This window comes from Alligator sinensis, unplaced genomic scaffold (assembly GCF_000455745.1).
Source record: "Alligator sinensis unplaced genomic scaffold, ASM45574v1 scaffold186_1, whole genome shotgun sequence".
Classification (NCBI taxonomy): Eukaryota; Metazoa; Chordata; order Crocodylia; family Alligatoridae; genus Alligator; species Alligator sinensis.
In genome coordinates this window covers 8,940-32,447 of record NW_005842904.1, presented here as the reverse complement: position 1 = coordinate 32,447, position 23,508 = coordinate 8,940, and the positions used below count along the sequence as shown (strand labels likewise).

At 43.3% G+C, this 23,508-nt stretch overlaps 2 protein-coding genes across 2 annotated transcripts; both read right to left on the bottom strand.

Annotated features, from left to right (window-relative positions):
* Nucleotides 1-3,441: 3,441 nt before the first annotated feature.
* On the bottom strand, nt 3,442-4,380 carry LOC102379796 (olfactory receptor 10A7-like). Its single transcript, XM_006035986.2, has one exon. It carries the CDS (start codon nt 4,378-4,380, stop codon nt 3,442-3,444), a length of 939 nt encoding a protein of 312 aa, XP_006036048.2.
* Nucleotides 4,381-14,691: 10,311 nt separating this feature from the next.
* LOC102379554 (olfactory receptor 10A2-like) lies at nt 14,692-15,627 on the bottom strand. The gene has a single exon (XM_006035985.1). It carries the CDS (start codon nt 15,625-15,627, stop codon nt 14,692-14,694), a length of 936 nt encoding a protein of 311 aa, XP_006036047.1.
* Nucleotides 15,628-23,508: the final 7,881 nt, after the last annotated feature.

Genomic DNA, 23,508 nt, shown 5'->3' with positions numbered 1-23,508 from the left:
CCCAGCTCCCCCAGCTGCAGCTCAGTGAGAGGGATGCTGAACCCTATCAGCAGCACAGCCTGGCCTGGTGTATGTGGCTGCCAGCTGGCTGGGGAGAGGGCTAGCCAGCACCTCCAAGCCATGGGGACTGATGGGTCCATATCCAGCCCCTGTGGTGGGTGGCTATCAGGGTCTGGCACCTCCAAGGAAGCCCATGGAGCCCTCTTGCTGGCCAGCTGCTGGCCACACACACCAGGCTTGCCCGGGATGTGCTTGCTAAGCATCCCTGCCACTGAGCTGCACCTGCTGGGGGTGGCCCTGCCTCCGCAGCCAGGCGCCACCATGCAGCTGCCTCAGCCAGGGCTGAGTAAGGCTGGCCTTGGCTGCAGGGGGGGGGCCCCCCCCCAAGAGCTGTGGTTCTGTTACAGCCACACACTGTGCCCCTGCCTGGGCTGAGCAGTGCCGCATAGAGTCCCCCCTCCCCACCCCGTGGCAGTCAAGGGGTGGGGGGGAAGGAGGAGGGGGAAGAGTCCTCCCTCAGCACTGAACAGAACCTCCCCCACAAGCTGTGGCAGCCTTGCATAGAGCCCCCTTCCCCAGTTGGTGGCAGGGCAGGAGGAGCAGGCTGAAAAGTCCCCCTCCAGGGTGGGGCAGCCCTGCAGAGCCCCCCTACCAACCCCACAGTGGTGGGGGGCAGGGAAGAGGAGATAGAGCTCAACCAGCACCAAACAGAGCCCCCCTCTCTGCCCTGTGGTGGTGGGGGAGAGGGAAAAAGGGGAAGAGGAGCTGGGCAGTGCTGTGTGCCAGGATTGCTCCGGAGCTGCTGGGGCAGGCAGAGCTCTACCCTCCTCCTCCTCCTCTGCCACAACAGCCTGGGCATCCTCCCTCTTCCCCCACTCTCTGAACCCTGCAGCTCAAGTTTAGGGTTTAAACCACTCCTCAGTCTTACTTAGGTGTGCCCAGGCCTGGCCATGCCCCACTGTTTCATTCGCTGGGGAATGGGAGGGCTGCTTTAGTGCCCCCGGACTTCTATCCTGAGCCACTGCAGGCATTTGTCTGCATTTCTAGAATGAAAAGGGAATTTCTATCCACTGGCAAACTCGTTTACTCTATGAAGGCTAGACTAACCTGCAAGGATAGAATAAATTTAGACTTGGGCTTTATGAATGTCTGTCCCTGTCCTAAGGGGTTAGCTGTGCAATCCCAAGAGAACAGGTAAGATGTCAGGGCTAGCAGCTATATTAGTCTCACTGATTCATCTTATGTGGAACTGGAGAGAACCCTGATAGTGTTGATATGGACAAACTGTTAATAGTTAATTGGGTTGATATAATAATTAACTACCAATTTTTCCTCTAAAGCTTGTGTATAAATCCCTTTTCCCCTTTAATGAACACTTACTCTTAAGACTGATGCAAAAATCAGTGTGGAGGAGGAGAAGACACAGTACTGATCATGGTTTTTTATAGATCTATAAGTCTAAGAATGGAATTATCAAGGAGGAACAAGAATATTCAACCTAATTTGACTGAATTAAACTCAAAAGAATCTAGAAATAATGTTCATAGATTCTTTTTTTATCAAGCATGTTTATATTTTCAACAAAACTAAATATTTCCATAAAAATTATATTTTACTTGCAATTTTCTAGTTTTACATAGACACCATAGATATATATCTAGATTACATAGAATAACATTTAAAACATATATTAAATAAAACAGTAAAGCATCATGTGGTAGGCCAGTAGGGGGTGCTTCTGCATTGAGCCACCCGCCTCACTGCATCCGACCACCTTCCAGGCTTCGAGTTCCTTCCTGGGGGTGTCTCACATCTGGCCGACCCCCTCCCTGCAGCGCACCCGCTAGCCTGGGGTTAGAACTGCCACCACTCAGGGATGGGCTTGATTCTGGCACTGTGCCCCCTGGGAAACACAGGACTAGTAGCCCTCGAGAGTAGTTGACTCACTTCAAGAACTTGGGATGCAGAAGTAGTGGTCTCCCTTAGTCAGCTGAACCAAGGAGAGCCCAAGGCATAATCTACACCCACCCCCAATAAGTCTCCTACACTAGGTACAAAGGAAAACTTTACTGGTTACAAGGGGGAGGGTTGGACTAGGGTACAGAGTTGAGTAGTATCAGAGAAATCCCATAGAGCAAACAGGGTGGCTGGAGTAGCCTTTGGTCATGCATCTGAGTTACTGCAAGCTATATATCTAGTTAGATCTCAGGTAGCTTACTCACAAGTATCATCCAGAGGCAGGTGGAGATTCCCTCTGGAGGCAGGCGGTTCCTTGGTCATGAGTTTTGAGAGAGAGAGCAAGTTTCAGATGGTCCAGCTCTTCTCTCTCTCTGATTTTTCCTCATGGATGCTACCCCCTCCTCCTGGGCAGTCCTTAATTTATATAGCCCTTAGGACCTCATTTACCTGGTCCAATGGAGGCCAGCACCTGTTGTCTGTCAGCCAACCAATTTGAAAAGCATCACTAGTTTGCTGGGCAGACTGGCAGTCTGTAGCTCACCAGGGAGCCCAAGCCCCTCACCCAGGTATGTGATGCCAGTCACGTAGGCAGAGGGAGCAGGTTTCCATAGATAGATATCTAGATTACATAGAATAACATTTAAAACATAAATTAAATAAAACGGTAAAACATTTTTGTTCTGAGCAAACAATGATAGATTTTGTTTCTAGAAAAGAAATATATTTTTTTTTCTTCAGAAATGATTCTATTACATATTTCTTGTGAAACATTATCAAAATTAAATATTCTTTTCTTAAAACCCTTGTAAATATTATTTTTTTCTGTCCCAATTCCATTTTTTAAATATTAGCAAATTTTAGAAACAACTAGTAAAAGCCTACATATGTACATCTAGATTTATTTAAATATGCACATAAACCATTCAACAGCTAGGTATTAATGTCCATTACTTCAATGATCTCTAGTTTGGAGTCTTCCTGTTAAAAGACTGGATATAAATCCAGGGGGAAAGTCCTTGCTTAATGATGCAAATCCCCTGTGATGAGGGGAAATCACTTCATATAATCCCATCATAAATTTATCAAGTTATTTTACAAAACTAGATACCTTCTTCCTCCTAGTACTCTCACTGAAAGCATTTGTATTCATTACAGCTCCCAATGTATTACTCTGACTTCATAATTATGTTTGTAATGGCTTATCATCTTTACCCTGCTATTATTCATTGTCTGTGTGGGTTTTGAACTGTTCCCAGAGTTCAGTTCCCATTCTCTGAATCCTAGTATACATCGTTGGCCATGCAATGCACTGCTTTTCAGGGGTGGGGGTTGTTTTGTTTTGTTTCCCAGCATTACACTGATAGTACAGGCTTGTTGTTTTTTTGGTTTCTGTTGATGTTGTTGGGGTTTTTTTTTTTTTTGTTTTTTTTGCGGGGGGGGGGGGGGACCCCTTGGAAAATTTGGGGGGGGGGGGGGGGAGCTTCAATGAATAAAACACTTCCTCGTGATTATTCTCTTCAGAGCATCTCTGACCTCCTTGTTCCTCAGGCTGTATGTAATGGGGTTTAGCATGGGTGTGATGACAGAGTAGGACAAAGAGAGTATTTTACCTGCCCCTGAAGAAGATGTGGAACTAGGGAATAGATAAGCTATAATGCCTGTCCCATAGAAGAGAGTCACCACAATGACATGTGAGGAGCAGGCTGAGAAAGCCTTGTGCCTGCCCTGGGTGGATGGTATCTTCAGGATGGTAACAATGATAAGAAGGTAGGAGACCATGATCAGGATGAAAGGCAGGGTTATGAAGAGCAAAAGAATAGAATAGATTAGCACTTTATTCAGGAAAGTGACCCCACAGGCCAGCTTCAGCAGTGGGGTTATGTCACAGAAGAAGTGATTGATCTCATGGGAGCCACAGAAAGGTAGGTTGAATATAATTACAATATGGCCCAGAGATCCCACTAAACCACTGAGCCAAGAGCCAGCTGTTAGCCCTGTGCACCTAGCATTGTTCATAATGTAGGGATAACGTAAAGGGTGGCAAATGGCCACATATCGGTCATAAGCCATAGCTGCCAAAAGAAAGCACTCCACACCCCCTAGTGCCACAAAGAAATACATCTGTGTGGCACAGCCAAGGAAGGTGATGCTTTTGTCCCCTGAGAGGAGGTTGGCCAGCATCTTGGGGACTGTGACCGAGGTGTAGCAGATCTCCAAAAAGGACAGGGCCCTGAGGAAGAAATGCATGGGTGTTTGGAGGGCAATGTCTCCCAATGTAATGAAAATAATGAGACAGTTGCCAGTGAGTGTCATTGTATATGTTGATAGAAAGAAGGTAAAGAACAGAAGTTGTGCCTGGGGGTGGTCAGAAAAACCTAGGAGAATGAATCTGAATACATCTGTCTCATTCTTTCTCATCATTTAGGCCAGGTTCTCCTCAAAGCTGGACTTGTACCTGCAGAGAGAGAAATCAGTATTATCTTGTGTTCCTGTGGGATTGTCAAAAACCCCTGGTTTATTGCTCTGCATCATAAGATATTTACATTATGAGGTGAAAGAAAATAAGGGAAAATCATTTGATAGTCTAGATATTATTTCCTTTTAGACTTTTAATGACTGAGGAAGGCAAAGGTGTTTCAAGAAAATATTTGACTTTATTTTATTATTTTTCATGTCTTTTTTTTTAATTTTAGCAGTCATTTGAATGATTTATATCATTATTGATGCAAAAATATCATAAAAATATACCTCTGCATCAATTTCATAGATACTCTTCACAGCAGAAGCTATAAATGTTCATACAGTGATTCCTGCACTGTACTTAAAATGCAATTGAACTTTAGAAAATGTTTGTGAAGTATTCTTATCCCTACAAATATAAGCAGTTATAACAAGTTATTTACTTAAATATAAGCAGTCAGCAGTTTCCGAAGATCCATCCATTTAGGGACAGCTGAAACAAAACATTAATAGAGTAACCTCATGTGCTCCCTCCAGAATATCCCACAGTACTACTTTCCTGTTCAAACCAATGCACCAGGGATAAAAAGGTGTATAGGGGTACAAGGGTGAATAGTGTACTATGCCATAACAGTTGACAAACTTAAGTCATTATAAAATGACAACAAGAAGAGAAGAATTCCAATTCCAGCAAGTTCAGGGTTTCCAGTAGAAACACCAGATCCATCTGGAGGACAAGAATCTTATATCACGGTAGCTTTTTAGGTTTCATTTTGTTTTTCTACATTAAAATGAATAAATAAAAGGTTTCCTAAACAGAAATGTTCAAGCACTACATTCTGTTTCATCTTTATATGCATAAGTGGCATTAATATAGAACTGTAAGTGCAGTTTTCGGCTCTTCTGTAGAATATATGTTCTATTTTCACCTGCAGAGCTATGTTTCTCTTCTGCACATATTCACACTCATCTCTGGCCACGTAGGCTTCGAGGTAGAACATGAGCATCCATATAAATATAGAACTGTGTGAGTCCCTCAAAACTCAATCATAGAAAAAACAAGACTAGCAACTCTTCGATACCGGAGAAGGAAGACCCACCCACTTTTTAGCCTGACAGTGGGCACATCTGCATGAGACGTTTTACTGCGCAGTGGAGCTAATTACTCCACAGAAAGCATCCACATCTACATGTGCAGATGCTTACTGTATTGTAATTCTCTAATAGTGAGAACATTTGTGACCTGAAAATGCAAGCAGCAACTTTTCTCGAGAGTAGGAACTGCACAGTAGTATAAATGTAGACCCCTGCCCTCCCCAGATGTTGCTTCATTGCTATGTTAGCAAAACATATCTGGTGATTCCAGCTTTGGGAATAAGTCATGGGGAGGCAGTCATTTGTTAAACAATAAACTGCAAGGTTTTGTTGGTCAAAGCATGCATATTGATATCTTTTCAGAAACCAATAGGCAGCAATTTCAGGTCACAGAGTACTGGTTTCAATATGTCCATCATCATTGAAAGAATTGAGAGGATTTTTGGATCCCCCCCCCCCCAAAATAGGTTGTTTGTCAAAACTGATGTATTCTATGCAGCTCTGTAGAATAAAAACCATGCTATTGATCTCCACCACCTCCTGAAGCAATGAATTCCATAAGTTAACTATGCATTGTACCACCTGGTGGCATTGCTCCCACAGCAGACCTGCAAGTAGATAACTGTGGCAACATCAGGGACCCTGGGGAAGCATGACTTCCCACAGTCTTTTATCTTTCCATGCTTGATGCTAAACTGCCCTTTCCCACCATGCCCCCTAGGAATGTAGGAGGCTGAGGAGGGAAGCCATGGACTCCCCTCCCCACAAAAAAATTCTGCTGTTTGTAGGGGGGGCAAAACTTGGAGAGAGGCATTTGTGTGGCCTATGGCCCATAGGCCTGCATCAAGTCTCAGAGGTCCTTGGAGCTGATAACATGGTGCCATCTATGTAGGCTGGTATCATACTCACTTGGGGTGGGTTGGGATGTTGGCTTGGGACAAGTACCAAATCCCAGGATAAAGGAAGTTGCGGGGGGGGGACAGGTAGAGAAGGGCTAGGGGGTCACCCTATCCACCACCAGATTTATTTTCCCTGCTTTAGCAGTGGGAGGGAGACGAATTCAGTGTAAAGTTCCATTAATTAGAATCTATACCTGGAAAATGATAACAAATTTATAAATTTTCATTATATAGAATCAGTAGGCAGAATCCATGTGGCCTGAAGTCCAGGACATCTCTGTCAAAAAAACAAAACTAAAGAAAAGAGCCTGGATATTTCTCCTCCCCCTCAGGCATATTTATGTCCTGGCTTTCTCTCAAGGCCTGTGCCGTGTCAGAAACTACAGAGAGTATTTCCCACTATTTGCCTGGAGTGAATTTGCTGTGTCAGCATAGTTCAATTAGCTCTTGACATCCTATTGCACCTTATGGAGAACTTGGGCCAATCTGCACAGCTCTGCCTCCAAACACAATCAACTTGCTTTTCCCTATATATAAGCTGTTCTGGGAAAAGGAGACAAGTAACACTGTTATATCATGAACATATTTATACTACAAGTATTACAGCAAAACAATAATCTATCAATAGAGCCAAAACAAAATTGGGAGTAAGAGTTCACCCTGACATACTTGAAACTATGTCCTTTTACGCTGGGTAAAGTCCTGACCTGTTAGTTTAAAAAAATAATTCTATGTATTGAAAGATCACCGTGCTCATATTTAGGGTGTCAATTCAAAATCAGATGTTAGAATATAAAATCTGATGTAGGTTCACTGTAATTTATTCAAGATGAGGAAAGTATTGCACAAGAATTCTCCATTTCCACCTATTAATTTAAAAAAATAAAAAATCAACACCTTAATATAACTCAGAATGATATGTCTCTCAATGGCAAATTCATATTGCTGATTTATTTATAGTTTTGTTTTTTATACATTATAGCTACCAGATTTGTGTGGGGTTTTTTGGGTGGGGAGTGGGGGTGGCAGTTCTGTTTTCTACCTGAGCCAGTTTTTTCACTAGCTGTATTTCTTCCAATGTGTGTTATTTTGTTTTTGCATTTGTTTAATATATTCTTGGTGCTTTGAGACTGTTTCTTCAGTTTGTTTATTTATTTATTTTAATTTTGATCCTGTCATCTAGGGCAGAGGTTGTCAACCAGGGGGTACTTGGGAAGGTCATAGAGGGTACGCATGGGCAGGTGGGGACAGAGTGCTGTCACCCACCACCCCGTGCTGCTGCCTCCCAGGAGAAGGGCTGGTGGGGAAAGGGGAAGAGGGCAGCAGTGCCCCTCTGCAGGCTTCACAGGTGCTGCATGGCTGGCTGGACATGTTCAGGGGGAAGCTCACATGCATCCGGCCAAGTGCTACCCCACTCCTCACCTTGCTCCGCGTCCAACCACCGTGGCTACACGTAATTAAAAAGGTTGAAAGCCCCTGCTCTACGGTTTGCAATTCTGGATATGGATAATCTATTAGCTGATTAGATAAATGATTCTATACTAAATAATTAGATCGTTCACTTCAAAATTATTATTTAGCGAATGCAAATCCATTGAGCCAAATGATAGCCTCATTGTTAACTGAGTTCAAAGTTATTAATCCACCTCTTAGTTTGTAGAGGGGACACTCCTCAATAACGTGCAACATTGTTTTCACCTCTCCACAAGAGCACAATGTGTTAGCACTTAGGCCCCAGTAGTGTAGGTCAGCTGTGCAGGGGCATTGGCCTGTCCTGAACCTGTTTAGCAGAGACCACTCTTACCATGTTAATTCAAAGGCAGCAAGTTGATGAGTGAGGTTTGTCACAAGAAACTTATTTGTGACTTCCCATGTTTCCCATTCCTTGGCCCAAAGGATATCTTCAGACAGATTTTGATCCAGGAGGCTGCGCCATAAAGGGTGTCATGAGGGAAGGAGGGCTTTGGGTGGATTAAACTGATCATTGTAAAGTGGTAGGTGAGATATAGCACAAATGGTTTTGACCAGTTTTTGAGTGATCATCAGTGGATGGATGTGCGGGGGAGTGATATTTGCAAGGACAGGAAGCCAGGGGAGGGGAGCTGAATGGAGCGTTCCAGTTACGATACACATGGTTGTGTTCAGCTGGGTGTCAACAAGATGTGTGTGTGATGACCTTTGCCAAACAGGTACAGAGCACTCTGCTACTGTATATGATAGGGCAAAAGCTGAAGTCCAAAGCATTGTGGCTACAGATCCCCAGGTTGATCCAGCAAGCGTGGCTAGCATGTTATTTTGGGATTTGACCTTTGCTGCTGTTTTCTTGAAATGTTCCTGCAAGATCAGGGTTCTGTCCAAAGACACTTCCAAATATGTTAGGTATGGATCATGCTTTAGTCTCTGGCTACCCACGTAGATGTTAAGATCTGTTTTGGTGCTGGCCTTGTGGAGGTACAATACACTGGATACAGTCTTGACAGGACTCGGCGTGAGCCATCATGTGGTGCAGTAGTCTGCCAGCTTTGTCGCATCTTCGTTCAGGTTTTAGTGCAGAATATGGAAAGATGGAGTTTGAATGGCACAAGAGATGTCATCAGTCTAGATGAACTTGCGGGATGTGATTGTTGGTAGATCACTCGTGTATAAGTTGAACAGAGTTGGGGCCAGCACTGAGCCCTGTGGAAGTACATGGCCTGTCTCCTCCATGAGCTTGTCCCGTGCCCAAGGTGGACTCTGAATCATTTGTTACAAAGAATCATTTCAATGACTGTAACAACCCAGCTTGGAAGTACTTTTGACAGCTTTAGAAGCAGGCCAGTGTGTCATATTGTATCGTAGGCAGCTATGAGGTCCAGTAGCACTACGCTTCAAAATGAATATGATGTATTCTTTATCACAGAGACTCTTCAAGTTAAGGATGGATGGATGCCTTCCTGACAGATGAACTCTGGTTCCACAGCAATTATTGTAAGACACCTGAGAATCACTAGCTGGGGTTCTATTGCTGTTGGACACCACAGTGATTCAACACAAAGCCCAAAACTCTCCTATCCCTACTCTGCCTCCCCCCTCACCAGCATTAAAATATGAAACTCTAGTGGAACTTCACTTAAAAAATAGATTCCAGGTTTTTCCAATTGAAAGCCTTTTATTTCAAGTCTTTCATTTTATGTTAATAGATTCAAGGCAAAATAAAACTCATCTTCATAAGACAGATCAGAAAGGTGACCTTTCAGGTTGACCATATGCTTGGTGATTTATGCCTGTATTGTAAAGTATATTCCTTTGTATTGCAAACTCTTTCCATGAATGCCATGGTTTTTGTTATGCCTTTGCAGAATGTTAACATTACAAAAAATGCAGGAATCTATTTTGGCCACTTACATGTGGCTGTAGGGTCAGATTTTAACAGATGATGATCATTTGTTAACAAGAACTATCATGTTAACTAGTGGATAAAATGGGAATTCTTGATGAAGAAATTACTTCATTAAATTCCCCAGCAAATACTGCACACAACATACGTTTTTGGATGAGTTTTATGACCATAGCTGACTATTCCTGTTAAGTTATTCACTGTTAAGTTATATGCTGTGCTTTTGCATATTGTTAATACTATAAACAAATATAGGAATTCACTTCGGTCATGTATGAGTTTTAGCGATCATATTGCGTCCAGGAGGTTTCCAACATCATAGTTCCAGAAAAAAAAAATACAGAGGAGTAAGAGGGACCCCTCATTCTAGTCCAGTTTTATGCGTTATGGCATGTTTCTAGTTACCCACATAAAGGCTACATAGCTGTGCTACGGGGTGTTGGATTGGAGCCATTATGAATAAGAACATCACTCATTACAGCAGTCAGAGATGTGAAAGGGGCTGGAACCAACACTTCTAATGGGATTTTTGTTTGTTTCCAAACTGCAGCCTTATAGAGCAGTAAGGCTTTCTGATAGGCTTCTAAAACAAAATGATGTGGCTAGAAAGGAGCATGAGTGAATGTTCAGGTAGCAGCACCCTTTGTAGAGATATTGGTCATTAAACTAGTCATTACCGAGTTGCAAATATATATTTTTTACTTTACCTCTTTTTATAATTCCAGAATCTAAGGGTGGCACTTAATACCAAACAAGACTTTATTCTCAATATTACTACTGATATGTTAACAAAATGATGTGGCTAGAAAGGAGCATGAGTGAATGTTCAGGTAGCAGCACCCTTTGTAGAGATATTGGTCATTAAACTAGTCATTACCGAGTTGCAAATATATATTTTTTACTTTACCTCTTTTTATAATTCCAGAATCTAAGGGTGGCACTTAATACCAAACAAGACTTTATTCTCAATATTACTACTGATATGTTTATAGCCTGATAAGAGTGTGCCCACGACTATGTCAGGTGCTCACAATGTGTTGGAGCTGTCCCTATTACACTGCTTTGCTATGATATCATCTTCTCAGCTTGCCCCTGCTGAGCATCTGTCCCACAGATACTTGTGGCCTTTTCCTCAGGCACCTGCTGAAATAGATGATAAAAAAAATGTACTGCAGTTTTAAATCTGAGGTGCTCATTAATCCAAGCTCTATTTTTTATATAGCAGCTGACAGAACATCGCAGACATCCTTCACATTTTTAGCACTGCTTGATGAAGAATCTATATGAATTCCACCTTCATACATTTTATTCTGGCCCTGACATGTGTACACCATCAGGTGCTGAGGCTGCTCAGTCTTCCATGGTAGCAAGTAGCATTATATCTTACCTATGGCATCTGCACTTTTAGCCAGCTGTGCTATGTATTTTCCATGGCCATGAAAGTTACAACACACAGTTATCTGATGCATGAAAGCAAAGAAAAAAATCCTGGAAAGCTGTCTTTCTCCCCAGATATGCACTGGAGCCTGGAGAGGAGGACATCTTGTCCACAATGATGGGTGATTAGTTCGGGAATTACACGCACACCATAACTAACCAGATCAGAAACATGGAGTTCATCTCAGGGTAGCAGAAATGAAGAGTGCTGTTCTGAAGGGATTATCAGCCATGGTGTGCAAACTTCAGGGTGAACAGGGGATGTGTTTGGAGTCCCAAACTCTGGGGAAAGCGGTGGTGATAGCCATCTGGAAATTGCCAAACCTCAGTTGTCTCCAGCTGATTGCCAACCTCTTGTATGTGAAGAAGTCAGGAATGGTGTCAGGAAGGTCTGTCTGACCCTCAAAAACAGGAGGATGTTCTAGAGGTGGAGGAGTTGCAGCCTGGTACACTCAAGGGTCATGTGCGCCAGGGTCTCCCTCTGCCTGCAGAAGGGGCAGGAGATCAGGATGCCTGTGAAGCTTGCCACATACATGCCCATGGTAACAGCTTCATGGAGGAGCCACCAGCTGAGGTTGTAGCAAAACCCCCAGTTTTTCTTTTTTAATACATATATATCTATATGATAGATAAATATGATAGATATGCATTCCCTTCCCTTCCCCAGTTATTTCTGGCTTTTCTGTCTCTCCCTCTCTATTCCCTATAGACAATCATAAGCGAGCTCAGACTTAGGATAAGCTTTAACATTTTTATTTTGGTAGCAAGTTTTTGGTTTTGGATATCCACTATTTTATATTGTATAATAATTAGGTTTGTATTGATTTTTACGGTTGCATATTGTATCATCATTTTTGTATTGATTTTTATTGTTTCACATGGATATTGTATGGTTTAGGCCTGTGTTTGTAAGTGAACCAAAGTCATGTCAAGTTTCCATTTTATATGTCAAGCCTCCATCTTTTGTCCTATGCCTGGGCATCCCATGTTGCAACTCCATGATTCATTGTACCCTTCCCATGTAATTTGGTTCCCGGATGAATGAGAGTGATTGGGAATGATTGTAATACAATTGTAGCAGGCCTCTACTGAATGGCCTGTAATGACCGGGCCATCACCTCGCATTGATTCATCCAGGAACCATGGATCTCACCCACGAACGGAGACAAGAACCCAGCATTTGAAAGACAAAAGACCCTGCAGAACCAGCAACTCTACCATTGTACCTCACCATTACAGACACCCAAAACTGCACATCCCTGCATGAAGCGCACATGCTCAGTATGCCAGGGGCTGACCCTTGCCTGGGCATGCCTCCTGTCACTAGGGTCATACAAGGTCTGCCCCTATAAAAAGGGGCAGTGAAGACAGACCCAGTGGGATGTCCTCTCCATCTGGACCAGCACCATGCCACACCACCTATCCACCCAGAGGCCTTGCCGTTGACCCCCACTCTGGACAACAGCTACTGGACAAGGACCCCTTTGTAGCCTGGATAGGTAGCTATCACCCCATCTCCCTTCAACCAAGGAGTTGGACTCTGCTTCTCTTGCCTACCTGGACTCTAGCCCTTCTACTGAATCTCTTTCTCCTGCTGCCAGTGTGTGTGTGTTCCAGCCTGGATAGGTAGTTATCACCCCATGGGGCTGTGTAGTGTGTTGTCTGTTTAATAAAACTGTTATTTGGACCCCTAAGTTGGGGTTTGCTTTCTATGCTTTGGCCCTTCTCCAATCTCTGCTCCTCACCCCTCTAACTTCTGTCTCATTTCTCCTTTTCCTGCTTTTGGCTCACTGCCACCTCTAACACCTGTCCTGAGCTCCTCTCTGCCTCCAAACCCCCTGTTTCTTGCCACTATCTTATCCACACTGTTTTTTTTCCATTTTCCCTGAGCAACCAGGTTTCTGCCTCAGTTTCTTTCCTGGCATGTCTCCTCCTTGCCACCACTTATCTGCCCTGCCCCAATATTTTAGCTGTTTGCTTCAGTTTCCAGTCCCAGTCTACCTTAAGTAAACCCAAGCCTCAATTCTTTAGCCAGCTTCTCTGTAGTCCACTGGTTCTAATCCTGGTTCTGGCAACTTTCACTCCTTACACTGTAACTCTTTCTTTCTCTTACCTGAACCTTCCTCCAAGTATCCCAGGTACCCCAAGCACACACATACACGCTGTACCATCCAATTGAGGAAATTACCCATGTGTATGTGTATGTGGGTTGTATGCGTGTGAACTGGTGAGTGCCTGTCTCTGTGTATATATATGTATATACATACATATGTAAATGTGTGTGTATATATATATATGGCATTGTGTGCATGTTATACAAATTAGTGATCTGTGTCTAATTTTTGGGGTGTATAGTGCATGTGCTTGAATTGATGATAGGTATGCAAGTGCCTAGTCTAGTTTGGATGTGTATGTGCCTGAGCTGGAAGTGTGTGTCTGTACGTACCCAATTGATTTGTGTGCTTGTGTATGTGCAATTGTGTCACACCCTCCTGTCTAACAGTGCAATACTGAGATCCTGAGACTTGGCCTGACCCCACAGGGCAACAAGGTCGCCAGTGGATCATGGTATGAGGGCTCCTGACAGTACATAACCCTGAGCTTTTATATTGTTGGGGCCAGCACAGGGCAAGTTTTTATACAGGAGCTCCTATAGGAGGAGCTATAGCTCCTCCTGCCTTCTGATCTGAGGGGCAGGGTCATTTTGCCCTAAGTGGAAAAACGTGTAACACACCAAAGTGCATGTCCAGGCACATGCACTGTGGCAAAAATCCCAAGCAAAAATTTGTGCCGCTCCTATTTGAACTGCTGCAAGTGCACGTGACTATATGTGTGGGCGTGCCCCTGGGGACTACTCCTTTTCTCTCTGTCCATCCTGGGACCTTCTCTCCATGTCTGCAATGGACTACTTTTGTGACACTCACCACATCTCTCATAGCCTCTCTTTTTGTCTTGAGGCTCCTTCAGCTGCACTAGCAACAAAAAGGTTGCAGGCTAAAATCCAACACTCCCAGTTTCTCCTGGGCACAGGAATAAGTTACCTTTGGGAAGAATATCCCACCACATAACTACTTCCATAATTTTTCACAAATTTGTTTCTCTCCTCTGTTACTGGCTTTCCTCTAGGCCTATTAATGTCACTTTAGTCCAATGTTTAAGGACATTAGCTGTCTAATTACACACATACTTACACATATATGCAATTTTTATTTTATATTATATCATGATAATTAGGCATCACAGTATATTACTTGGCTGATTTCAGAGGAGCTCTTCCATAGGCCATCTTTTACTTTCCGAGGTAGATCCTTGACTACCTGGTGGTTGAAATAACCCAATATATGACTAAAGAATGCAATATTGCAATATTTATAGACAATGCGTTGATAATATATTTCACATAGGTTATTACAGGCACCAGGAAATTCCTCAAAAAATATATAAAATATCTTAGTTTTACAAAGTTCAAAGAGATATTTTTCTGCTTAACAGCCTTTTCAATGCTTGCTTTACTTCCTTATTCCTCAAACTGTAGATCAAAGGGTTCAGCACTGGAGACACAAGTGTATAGAATAGGGAAAGCAGTTTGTCATAGTTGAGTGAGTAGAAGGATTTGGGCCTTAGGTAAGTCACAATGCCAGATCCATAAAACAGAGTGACTACAATGAGGTGGGAGGAGCAGGTGGAGAAGGTTTTTCTCCTACTCTCAGCTGATGGTATCTTGAGGATGGTTTGCAGAATACAAGCATAGGACATGAGGATGAGCATGAAGGGCACCATAATGAAGATGATAGTGACAGCATAGGTGATGATTTCATTCCTGTAAGTGTTCACACAGACAAGCTTCAGCAGAGGAGGCAGGTCACAAAAGAAGTGGTTTACTCTATTGAGGCCACAGAAGGGCAATGTGAATGTTGAAGTTGTCTGCCCCACACCGACCAGCACACCCACGAGCCAGGACACAGCTAAAAGCTGGAAGCAAACTCTCCGACTCATCATGGTCATGTAGTGCAGAGGGTGACAGATGGCCACATAGCGGTCATATGCCATGGCAGCTAGCACAAAACACTCTGTGATCCCCAAGAGGGTAAAGAAATTCAGCTGCATGGCACAGCCCAGAAAGGAGATCCTGTTTTCTTTGGAGAAGAAACTCAATAGCATTTTGGGAATTGTTGAAGAGGTGTAACTGATTTCCACACAGGACAGATTTCTGAGGAAGAAATACATGGGGGAGTGAAGGACAGGGTCTACCAGGGTGATCACAATGATCAAGATGTTTCCCCCTAAGTCAACGATGAACATAAGCAATATTAGGAAGAAAAAGGTGGCTTGGACTTCGACGATGTTTGAGAAAGGCTCAAAGAAGAAGTGTGTCACAACTGAGCAGTTCTCACCAGCCATTTCCCATTCTTGCTTTTCATCTGTAGAGATAATAAAATCATCATGGACTAATAAGGTAGATGAACTGCCACAGGCGAAACTAGGACTTTGAAAAGCAGGGTACAGGGGGTGTGGTGCATTGTGACATAACACAATACATACTTTTTTCTGTGATTAAAAGGAAACAAAAAGATTTACTAACATGCTGGAGGGCAAGGGCTATAACTGTTACTTCCAGCCTGGCCATAGACAGTGTTGCTCCATGCACCCCAACAGGAATCACCTAAACACTCCATCATGGCCCCAAACTGCTCTTCAGTGCTCTTTATGCATTGTCCCTGCCTCCACTGTCAACTGTTATTCCACATATCTGCACAGTCAGCTCCACCTCATCGTGCCCCTAAACCATAAAAACCTACTGTCTCATGCTGCACTGAGTACTACCCTGCCCCTTCACTGCCCTCACAGACCCACTGTATCCTGCACAGTTTCATCCCCATCATGCCTCACTCCTTTGTACTATCACCATCTCCCTCACACCCTCCCCTGCCCCTCTGAAGGTTTGAACTTCACTGTGGCCCCTCACACCCCCTGTGACTCTCTCACTCAATCCCTCTTCCTCTCAAGACCCCATTTTACCCCCATCCCTCTCCAACCCCAAACCCCATCTTCCCCTCACTTCTCACCCCATAATAACCCAACCATTCCTCACCTCTCTACTCCACAGCCCTCCCTCCCTGCAAAAAACACCCTGGTTACTGCTCTAGCCCCTCATGTTCCCTGGGAACACATTTCTTTACTCAGGGAGATTGACCCCTCTCATCCACCTATGTCTGACTATATGTCTCATTGTACCCCTGGTTCAACTCTTGCAGCATCCATCCTCTCCTGCAAGGAAGAACTCAGGAAAAGATCACTGCAGCAACTTAACTGTTTGCTTCAACTTTGCAATCCCTCCTGCCACTGCACAGCTCCTCCTGCCTTCAGCCCTGCCTCTACCTCTCCTGTCTCTGACTTGCTTTAGGTTTGAGTCTCTTAGGAACAAAGCCTCCCAGTACAGGTTCTTGGATATCAGGACACCTTTATTGGATGCACTGGGAGTGAGTAGAGAAACATTACCAAGAGTAGGTAATAGACTGAATAATTGTAGAAGAAAGAAGAGTTTGATTAGAGGAAGATTGAGAAAGAGCCCATACAAAATAGATAATAAAGAGACATGAAGTCAGTTGACACCCTCAGTTCTATCTGAATAGAAAGGCTGTTGTCCCTGTTGAGTGGTTTGTTTTAAACATCCGTTGGAGCAGGACTGCACCAGTAACCTCCCCCCACCTCTGGACCACACCATCACACCCCTCAGGGTCTACTCTTCCCACATAGTTCAGAAGGAAAATTCTAACACGCATTAACAAGGATCACAGCGGCCCATTCAATCACAATAGCAGTATCTACAAAAACCTTTATTAAAAGGAAGATGAAATACCGGCCAACATTTCCAGTAGGATATTGTATTCAGTTAATCATTCCAGCTAATGATAAAAAATATATATTCCCTTTGCCAATTTAATATTCTTTCTCTACCCTACTATGCTTTACACCAGAGGAATGCAGATTTTATAAAACAAATTACTCCTAAATTCTCTCTCACACGGTGAAAGTAGGATCGGACTTTTTCTTCATCCACACACTCTTATGCTTTAACTATCTGCTACCTGCTCTCTGTCTCTCTCTAATAGTACACACCAGATACCACTTTAATAAAGCATCTTAAGGGATTTGGCTCAGAAAATTTCAGTGCAGTTTAAAGTATACCTGTACTACATAGTTTTGAAACTCCCAGCTCTAAATAATGAATAAATAATAATCCCTGTATTATTCCTTAGAACAGTTTTATTCTAAGAAAAGAGTATCACTCATCAGGGAATAATTCTGTTACATTCTTTTCAGGTGTGTGCATTATTTTTTTATGAATACTAAATTAATCAAAGTTATTTGACATCAGAATCAGGCACTCATTTCACTGATGGATGTGTTCCTACACTGCTCTGCACTCACAATGTCAATGTATTATTGACTGAAGAAGGTGAATGGCAATGAATAAATGTAATGAATGGAAAATGTACACTACATTTTTAAATATATGTTTTAGTATAATCAGATTTTCAATCATACCTGTTGCTGGAAGATTACATTCAGTAATTCTGAAGAAGCCAATACTCAACGCAGAAGCATTTTAATTCTTGTGTGTGTCCTGTGGGACCAGCTCTCTCATGAATCCTTGTAAGTGCATGACACAATATTTTTAATATTTTTAATTCTCTCTCTTATTCCCTAACCTCTAAAAAAGGGCTTATGGAAAATTGTCCACTGAAGCAATTTTAAGTGGGAAATTGGATTTTTAAATGTACCATTTTTTAAAATGTTCTGTTTTGGAAATTGGAATGACATTTAGCTCTAAAATACTGCAGTTTATAATAATTTTCAGGTTTTTACTTGTTCAATGTTCAAAATTCTCCATTGTTTATTCATACTCTGAAATATATATATTTAAAATATTCATGATATAAATATTATTTTAATTATTTTTTCTTCAATTCCCTGCCCCACACCCTCAACACACTTACATGGAAACAAAGAAACAACCAAAAATGCAGAACAATATATGAGCAGTTCTTAGAAAATTATAATATTTACCTAAATTCTGCTCTCAGACTGGTATAACTAGTGAAGAAATCTGCTGAGAAGAAATCTGCTGAGGTCAGTGTACCACAGCAGGCCTCAGGAACCCTTTTGTTATTAAGGTTTTGAGCACAGATATTATAGTGTTTCTTCAAAACAGTCCCACCAAAATACATTTTCTCATTCCCAACTTACAATGAGGTTGTTTATGGTGAGGCCTTCAAATAGTTTTGATGTACCACTGCTCCCACTGGCTTCAATTAATGTAATTTTTTTAGGGAAAAATAGGTATGTCTGCACAAGAGTCTTTGAGCACATTACACTAAATATATGCATTAGTGTGGTGGGCAAATCCTGTGCTAATGCTCTAATGCACCGTAGATTTAGTCTAATGCATGTTAACATCACTAAAAAGTGTACATCTGTGCTAAAGTGCAGTAACACCAGTTACAGTGCATTAAATTTAATGTGTTCCAGCTATGGTGCATTAATGAATGTGTAGATGCACTCAGTATGGGAGTAACATTAATAAAAGAACTTAAAGACCAAATAGGGACTTTAGCAGAACTGAAGCAACAGCATTCCAGATGGAGATTTTCAGAAATCTGACAAATTTCACCAGCAAATCTCTAAAGCTTTGTAACTCCATGTGTCCAGAGGTTCTGTCACTTTGCCTGAATTGAGCATCTTAGTGCTTGTCTAATGCCTAAAGACAGTTAAGTTTTACAGACTAGCTGTTCCTGATCATGAGTCCTCTTTTGTGCCTGATCAAATTGGCATACTCAGAGCACACTTAACACCCAGTTACAGAATAGCATATTAATTTTGGCACTCAGAACCACTATCACTCAGAAATAACAATGATAGTAGTGCTAGACTCATGCTTTATTACCAAGTAGCTAAAGCACTCATCCAATCAATGGGATTCATGGGTCTGATAGCTATCATACCCTAAGAATGATGAAATCTTCATTTACCATATCCCAGGAAAATACCAACTTGATCAGGGGAGGAATTAGATAATGTCAAGGTTGCTTTTTGTCCATCTCATTGAACTGGGCCAATGTGCTGCCAAAAGTGAAAAATTCAGAAGGCCAGAGAGAAAGTAAGCAACATTTTGGTAGTGCCCCAAAGTTATGAGCTATTGCAAATGGGGAACATTATTAGATAGTCATACAGGAAAAACTGGATAAGTAGATTTTTAAGAACCTGAACTTAACATACAGAGTTTCTCAGGCTTCAAAAGCAGAAAAGCTGTCTAACAAACAGGGACACACAGTCTGAGAAACTGGGGGCTTGTACCATACTGTCCCATAACATGAGACGAGGTGGCACCAGCTTGCAAGGTGGTATGACTAACACACAGAGACCAACCAGCAACAGCCATGGATCAAGAGTCAAGGAGTCATCAGGAGGAGGAAAGTATACAAAAGCAGAGACTTTAGAGTAACAAAGGGTCTCTCCCCATTCTCCTCCTCCCAAAGACAGGCTCTGAGAAGGGGCCCAGGTTCAGGGTCCATGAAAAGGGTCCCCATCCTTGGGAGGTGTCCCTGAGGCTGCTACGGACAGGGGGCACACTACTAGCCTGTCTCATCCACCCCACTGGGTGGTGGGTGTGGGCCTCAGCATCCCACCCCCAGGCTGCTGGCATGCTGACATCTAACATCTGTGTATCAATACATTTGCCTAGTATTGAATGGAAGGGTTGTGCTTGGTCTGAGGGTGGATGAGTTCCACACCTCCCTCCCCACTGCAACAAGGCATCTGGGTCCTAAAGCCAGAGCCAAAAGAGTGGAGGAACAGAAATGCTTTGAAATATAGTAGTGCAAAGTGCAGAGTCCTAAATATAAGCACAAAGAACAGAATTCTATATTAGTTCCTGGACTCTAATGTGACATTTGCACAGATTTCAGGTATCAACAGCTGCATCTACAGGAGGTGCTGACTGCCAGTAGCTTGTTACTACTGCACAGCAGTGTTGCATGGCACAAAGCATGATGCGATGTTACTGCACAATAGTAATGAACTACCATGCGGTTAGCATCCCCTAAAAGCCATTTGGTGATGCTACTATACAATAACTCCAGTTACTGCACAGTCATTTAGTACTTGTGCTTAATAATGACTGCACAGTAATGACTTTAGTACTTAGTAATGACTGCACAGTTAGCATTTCATGTAGACATGGCCTATATCACCCAATGGTATTCTACTTTGCCTCACATAATAATGGCCTAAGGTGTATATACATTATTGAGTGCCATATGCACTTAGGCGACTATAGCTCCATCCTACGTGGCTAAGGGTGTTCCAACTGCACATGCATACAAATGATTGAGAGATACCTCAGAAGCATGTAAATCTATTTAATCTCCACTGCAATATAACTAGACAAGAAAGTAATAGAAGTACAGTACCAGGGCATTTGTAGTGCCCTCATCTCCTCTGCTTTTACCCATGGGCATGTTATAGGGTGTCCTTGGTATTTGTGTAGTTGTATGTGAGGATATGAAATGTAAATATGGAAGATTCCTTGGGTCAATGATTGCATGTGAATACAGAGGAGTGAAATCAAGAGCCCAGGAACCCCGTTTTATTCCTATGCTCCTTTTTTATTGAAAGAGTGAAACTAGCAAATCAATCAAGAAAGTAACATGGAGCCAGAGGTAGTACAGGTAGGATGGTGATTGACTCTTGGTGCATCTACATGTGACACTCCATTGCCATAGCAACATACTACAGTGATGTAGCATTGGAGGGCACAAATGACAACTCTGCAGCTATGTCACTGTGTCAACACGCTCCCTCAGGATAGCACATCGCTATAGTAACATAGTGGCTAAAAATAACCTTGTCCCACTGGCATTGCACAGTAATGGCTGTTATTGCTCCGTCATGTGGTACTGAATAACAGTGCCGTAACAACAGCACTATAGGGGCATGTGTAGATGCACTCTCTGTGGCTCAAATTGGTTGCTATTTTGGAGGGAGCTATTGTTTCCACTCTCATTTATACAGTCTGCATTATAGTCACTGAACAAAGCTGCATAAACAGCCTTGGGCTGCCTTTTAGAGTTCTGCTTGCTCCAAATACCCTATTTGTTTGGCTCCCCTCTTCAAGGGGAGTGGCCAGTTGGAAGACATGACCCAGTAGTAGTCAAACAAATGAAGTGTAATTCAGACTTAGCTGCAGGTCATCAGTAGCCTGCCAGGTGCCTTCACATCTGAATCTCAGGTAAGATGTTTTCAATAGCTATAGTTTAGATCTCTCTCCACTTGGAAATTGACTAATGTATATAACTGAGGTTTGTACCAACTTCTAGGAATAAAAAGCCCATTGCTAATTCAGGGTCTCTTAAATTAATCTACTTCCAACAGGAACAGAATTTGGGATTTAAATAAGTGATAAATGCATTATTCAATTTGCAACACAGCTTCTAAGATGGCAGCTTAATAAGGGTGGGAAGATAGGTGTCTCACTAGAGTATCGGGAAGGGTGCCCATCTTTTGTCTAATAGCCTAGTTGTGGCAAAGTCACACAGGAAGTGGGTTCTGACTGTTTGAGAGGCCATATGAAGCTGTACTACCCATTTGCAAGGAAAGTGGGCTAACCGATTGGCTAGGGTGGCACATTTATCACCTCTCCAGTTAAAACAAAGTGTCCTGGGAAAGAATGGAGGGAAGGACCCTGAATATAAAAGGAAAGTTACAGGGAATAGAACAAACAGGAGGGCAAAGAAACAAACATAAAAGTTAAAACAAAAAAAGCACTCACCCACAGCACAAGCCACGGCGCAGCGGGAATGGGGAGAGAAGCCCGCATGGCTCATTAGCCATGTCTTTTTCCAGCTGAGGTTGGCTGATGACATCACCAGCACTCACTGGTCAGCAGGAGTTAAAATGGCTGACGGCAGAAGGAAGGAAGAGGAGAACAGATCCCAGGGGTGTACAGCCACAGGACCCATTCTGGGAATCCCTCAGGGAGGAAGGAACACCAGATGAGAAGCCAGAGGAGGCTCCTGATGCTGGTATTGGCAGCGGTGGCAGGGAATGGCTTGACAGTGCAGGAGATGAGCCAGAAGCAGCCCCTGTAGTCAGCAAAGGCAGCAGCAACAGGGGAAGCAGAGAAGGGCATGTGAAGACACACACCAAAGCAGGTGGGAGTATGGGGAACAGTTGGGAGAAGGAGGAATTTTCCCCATTGGGAGAGTCACGGCAGAACCAGCAGAAATGGCTATGGAGGAGCAGGGCATCTACCCTGAATACAGAAAGTAGCCAGGCATACTCAGCCAGGTAGCCAGGCGACCCGGATTGTGACGCTCAAGAAGGGAGGGAAGTAGGGCAGCACCGGGCTCTGGGAAGAAGTAGAAAAGGGGGAAAATAAGACCTGAGCAGGAGGTCATGGGTACACGGCCCCAAGTAGGTGTCATCCCCTAGCTAGTCCGTAGGGAACTAGGCAGCCGGTACCCTGATGTAAGGGACCAGAGAAGGGTGCTACCCGGATTCCCAGTGATACAGTAAACATGTTGTTTTGTGTTTTTCTTTTGTGTTGTTCTGTTGTGTTTCCCCGTGTGAAGGGGTTGAGAGATAGGAGTGGCCAATACAAATAGAATAATTGGTGCAGGGCCCATAGGGATTCAGTCCATAGGGAAGGAGTCCACTCTAGGGCAAGAACAGGTTCCACAATTGGTACCTTCCAATACAGACAACCCGGGATGGGGTAAGTGAATCGGCCTCAAGAGCTGATACCCAGGACAGGAAGGGACTCGAGACGCCCCACAGCTATATGAGAAGGGGAGTGTGACCAAGAAGACTGAGCGGTCCATCAAGGTAGCGTAAGGTTGGGGTGTAGAGGTGGCGGAGCCCCTCAAGTGACTGTCAGGTGGACCGCATGCCGCAGAAATACCCAGGGTAGTCAGCCCTCCACTGGGAAACATTCAAAGTCGTGGCAGGAAAGATAGGGGAAGACTACTCTAGGATTGACCATCTACTCAGCAATTTATGGGAGTCTGCAAGGCATACACCACCCATTGCTTGAACCAAGGCTACACGTGACTGGGTGTTTAAGACGCAGCGGTCACACAAGGCTACCAGGCAACCAAGAGTGCAAGTCACATAATCATAAAAGTAGGTCTGGAAAGGACCTGAGCAAGTCACCCTTTAATCAACACAGCAGCATCCCTATCTAAGCCATCCTAGACATATCACTGGGAGAGAAGAAAGAAA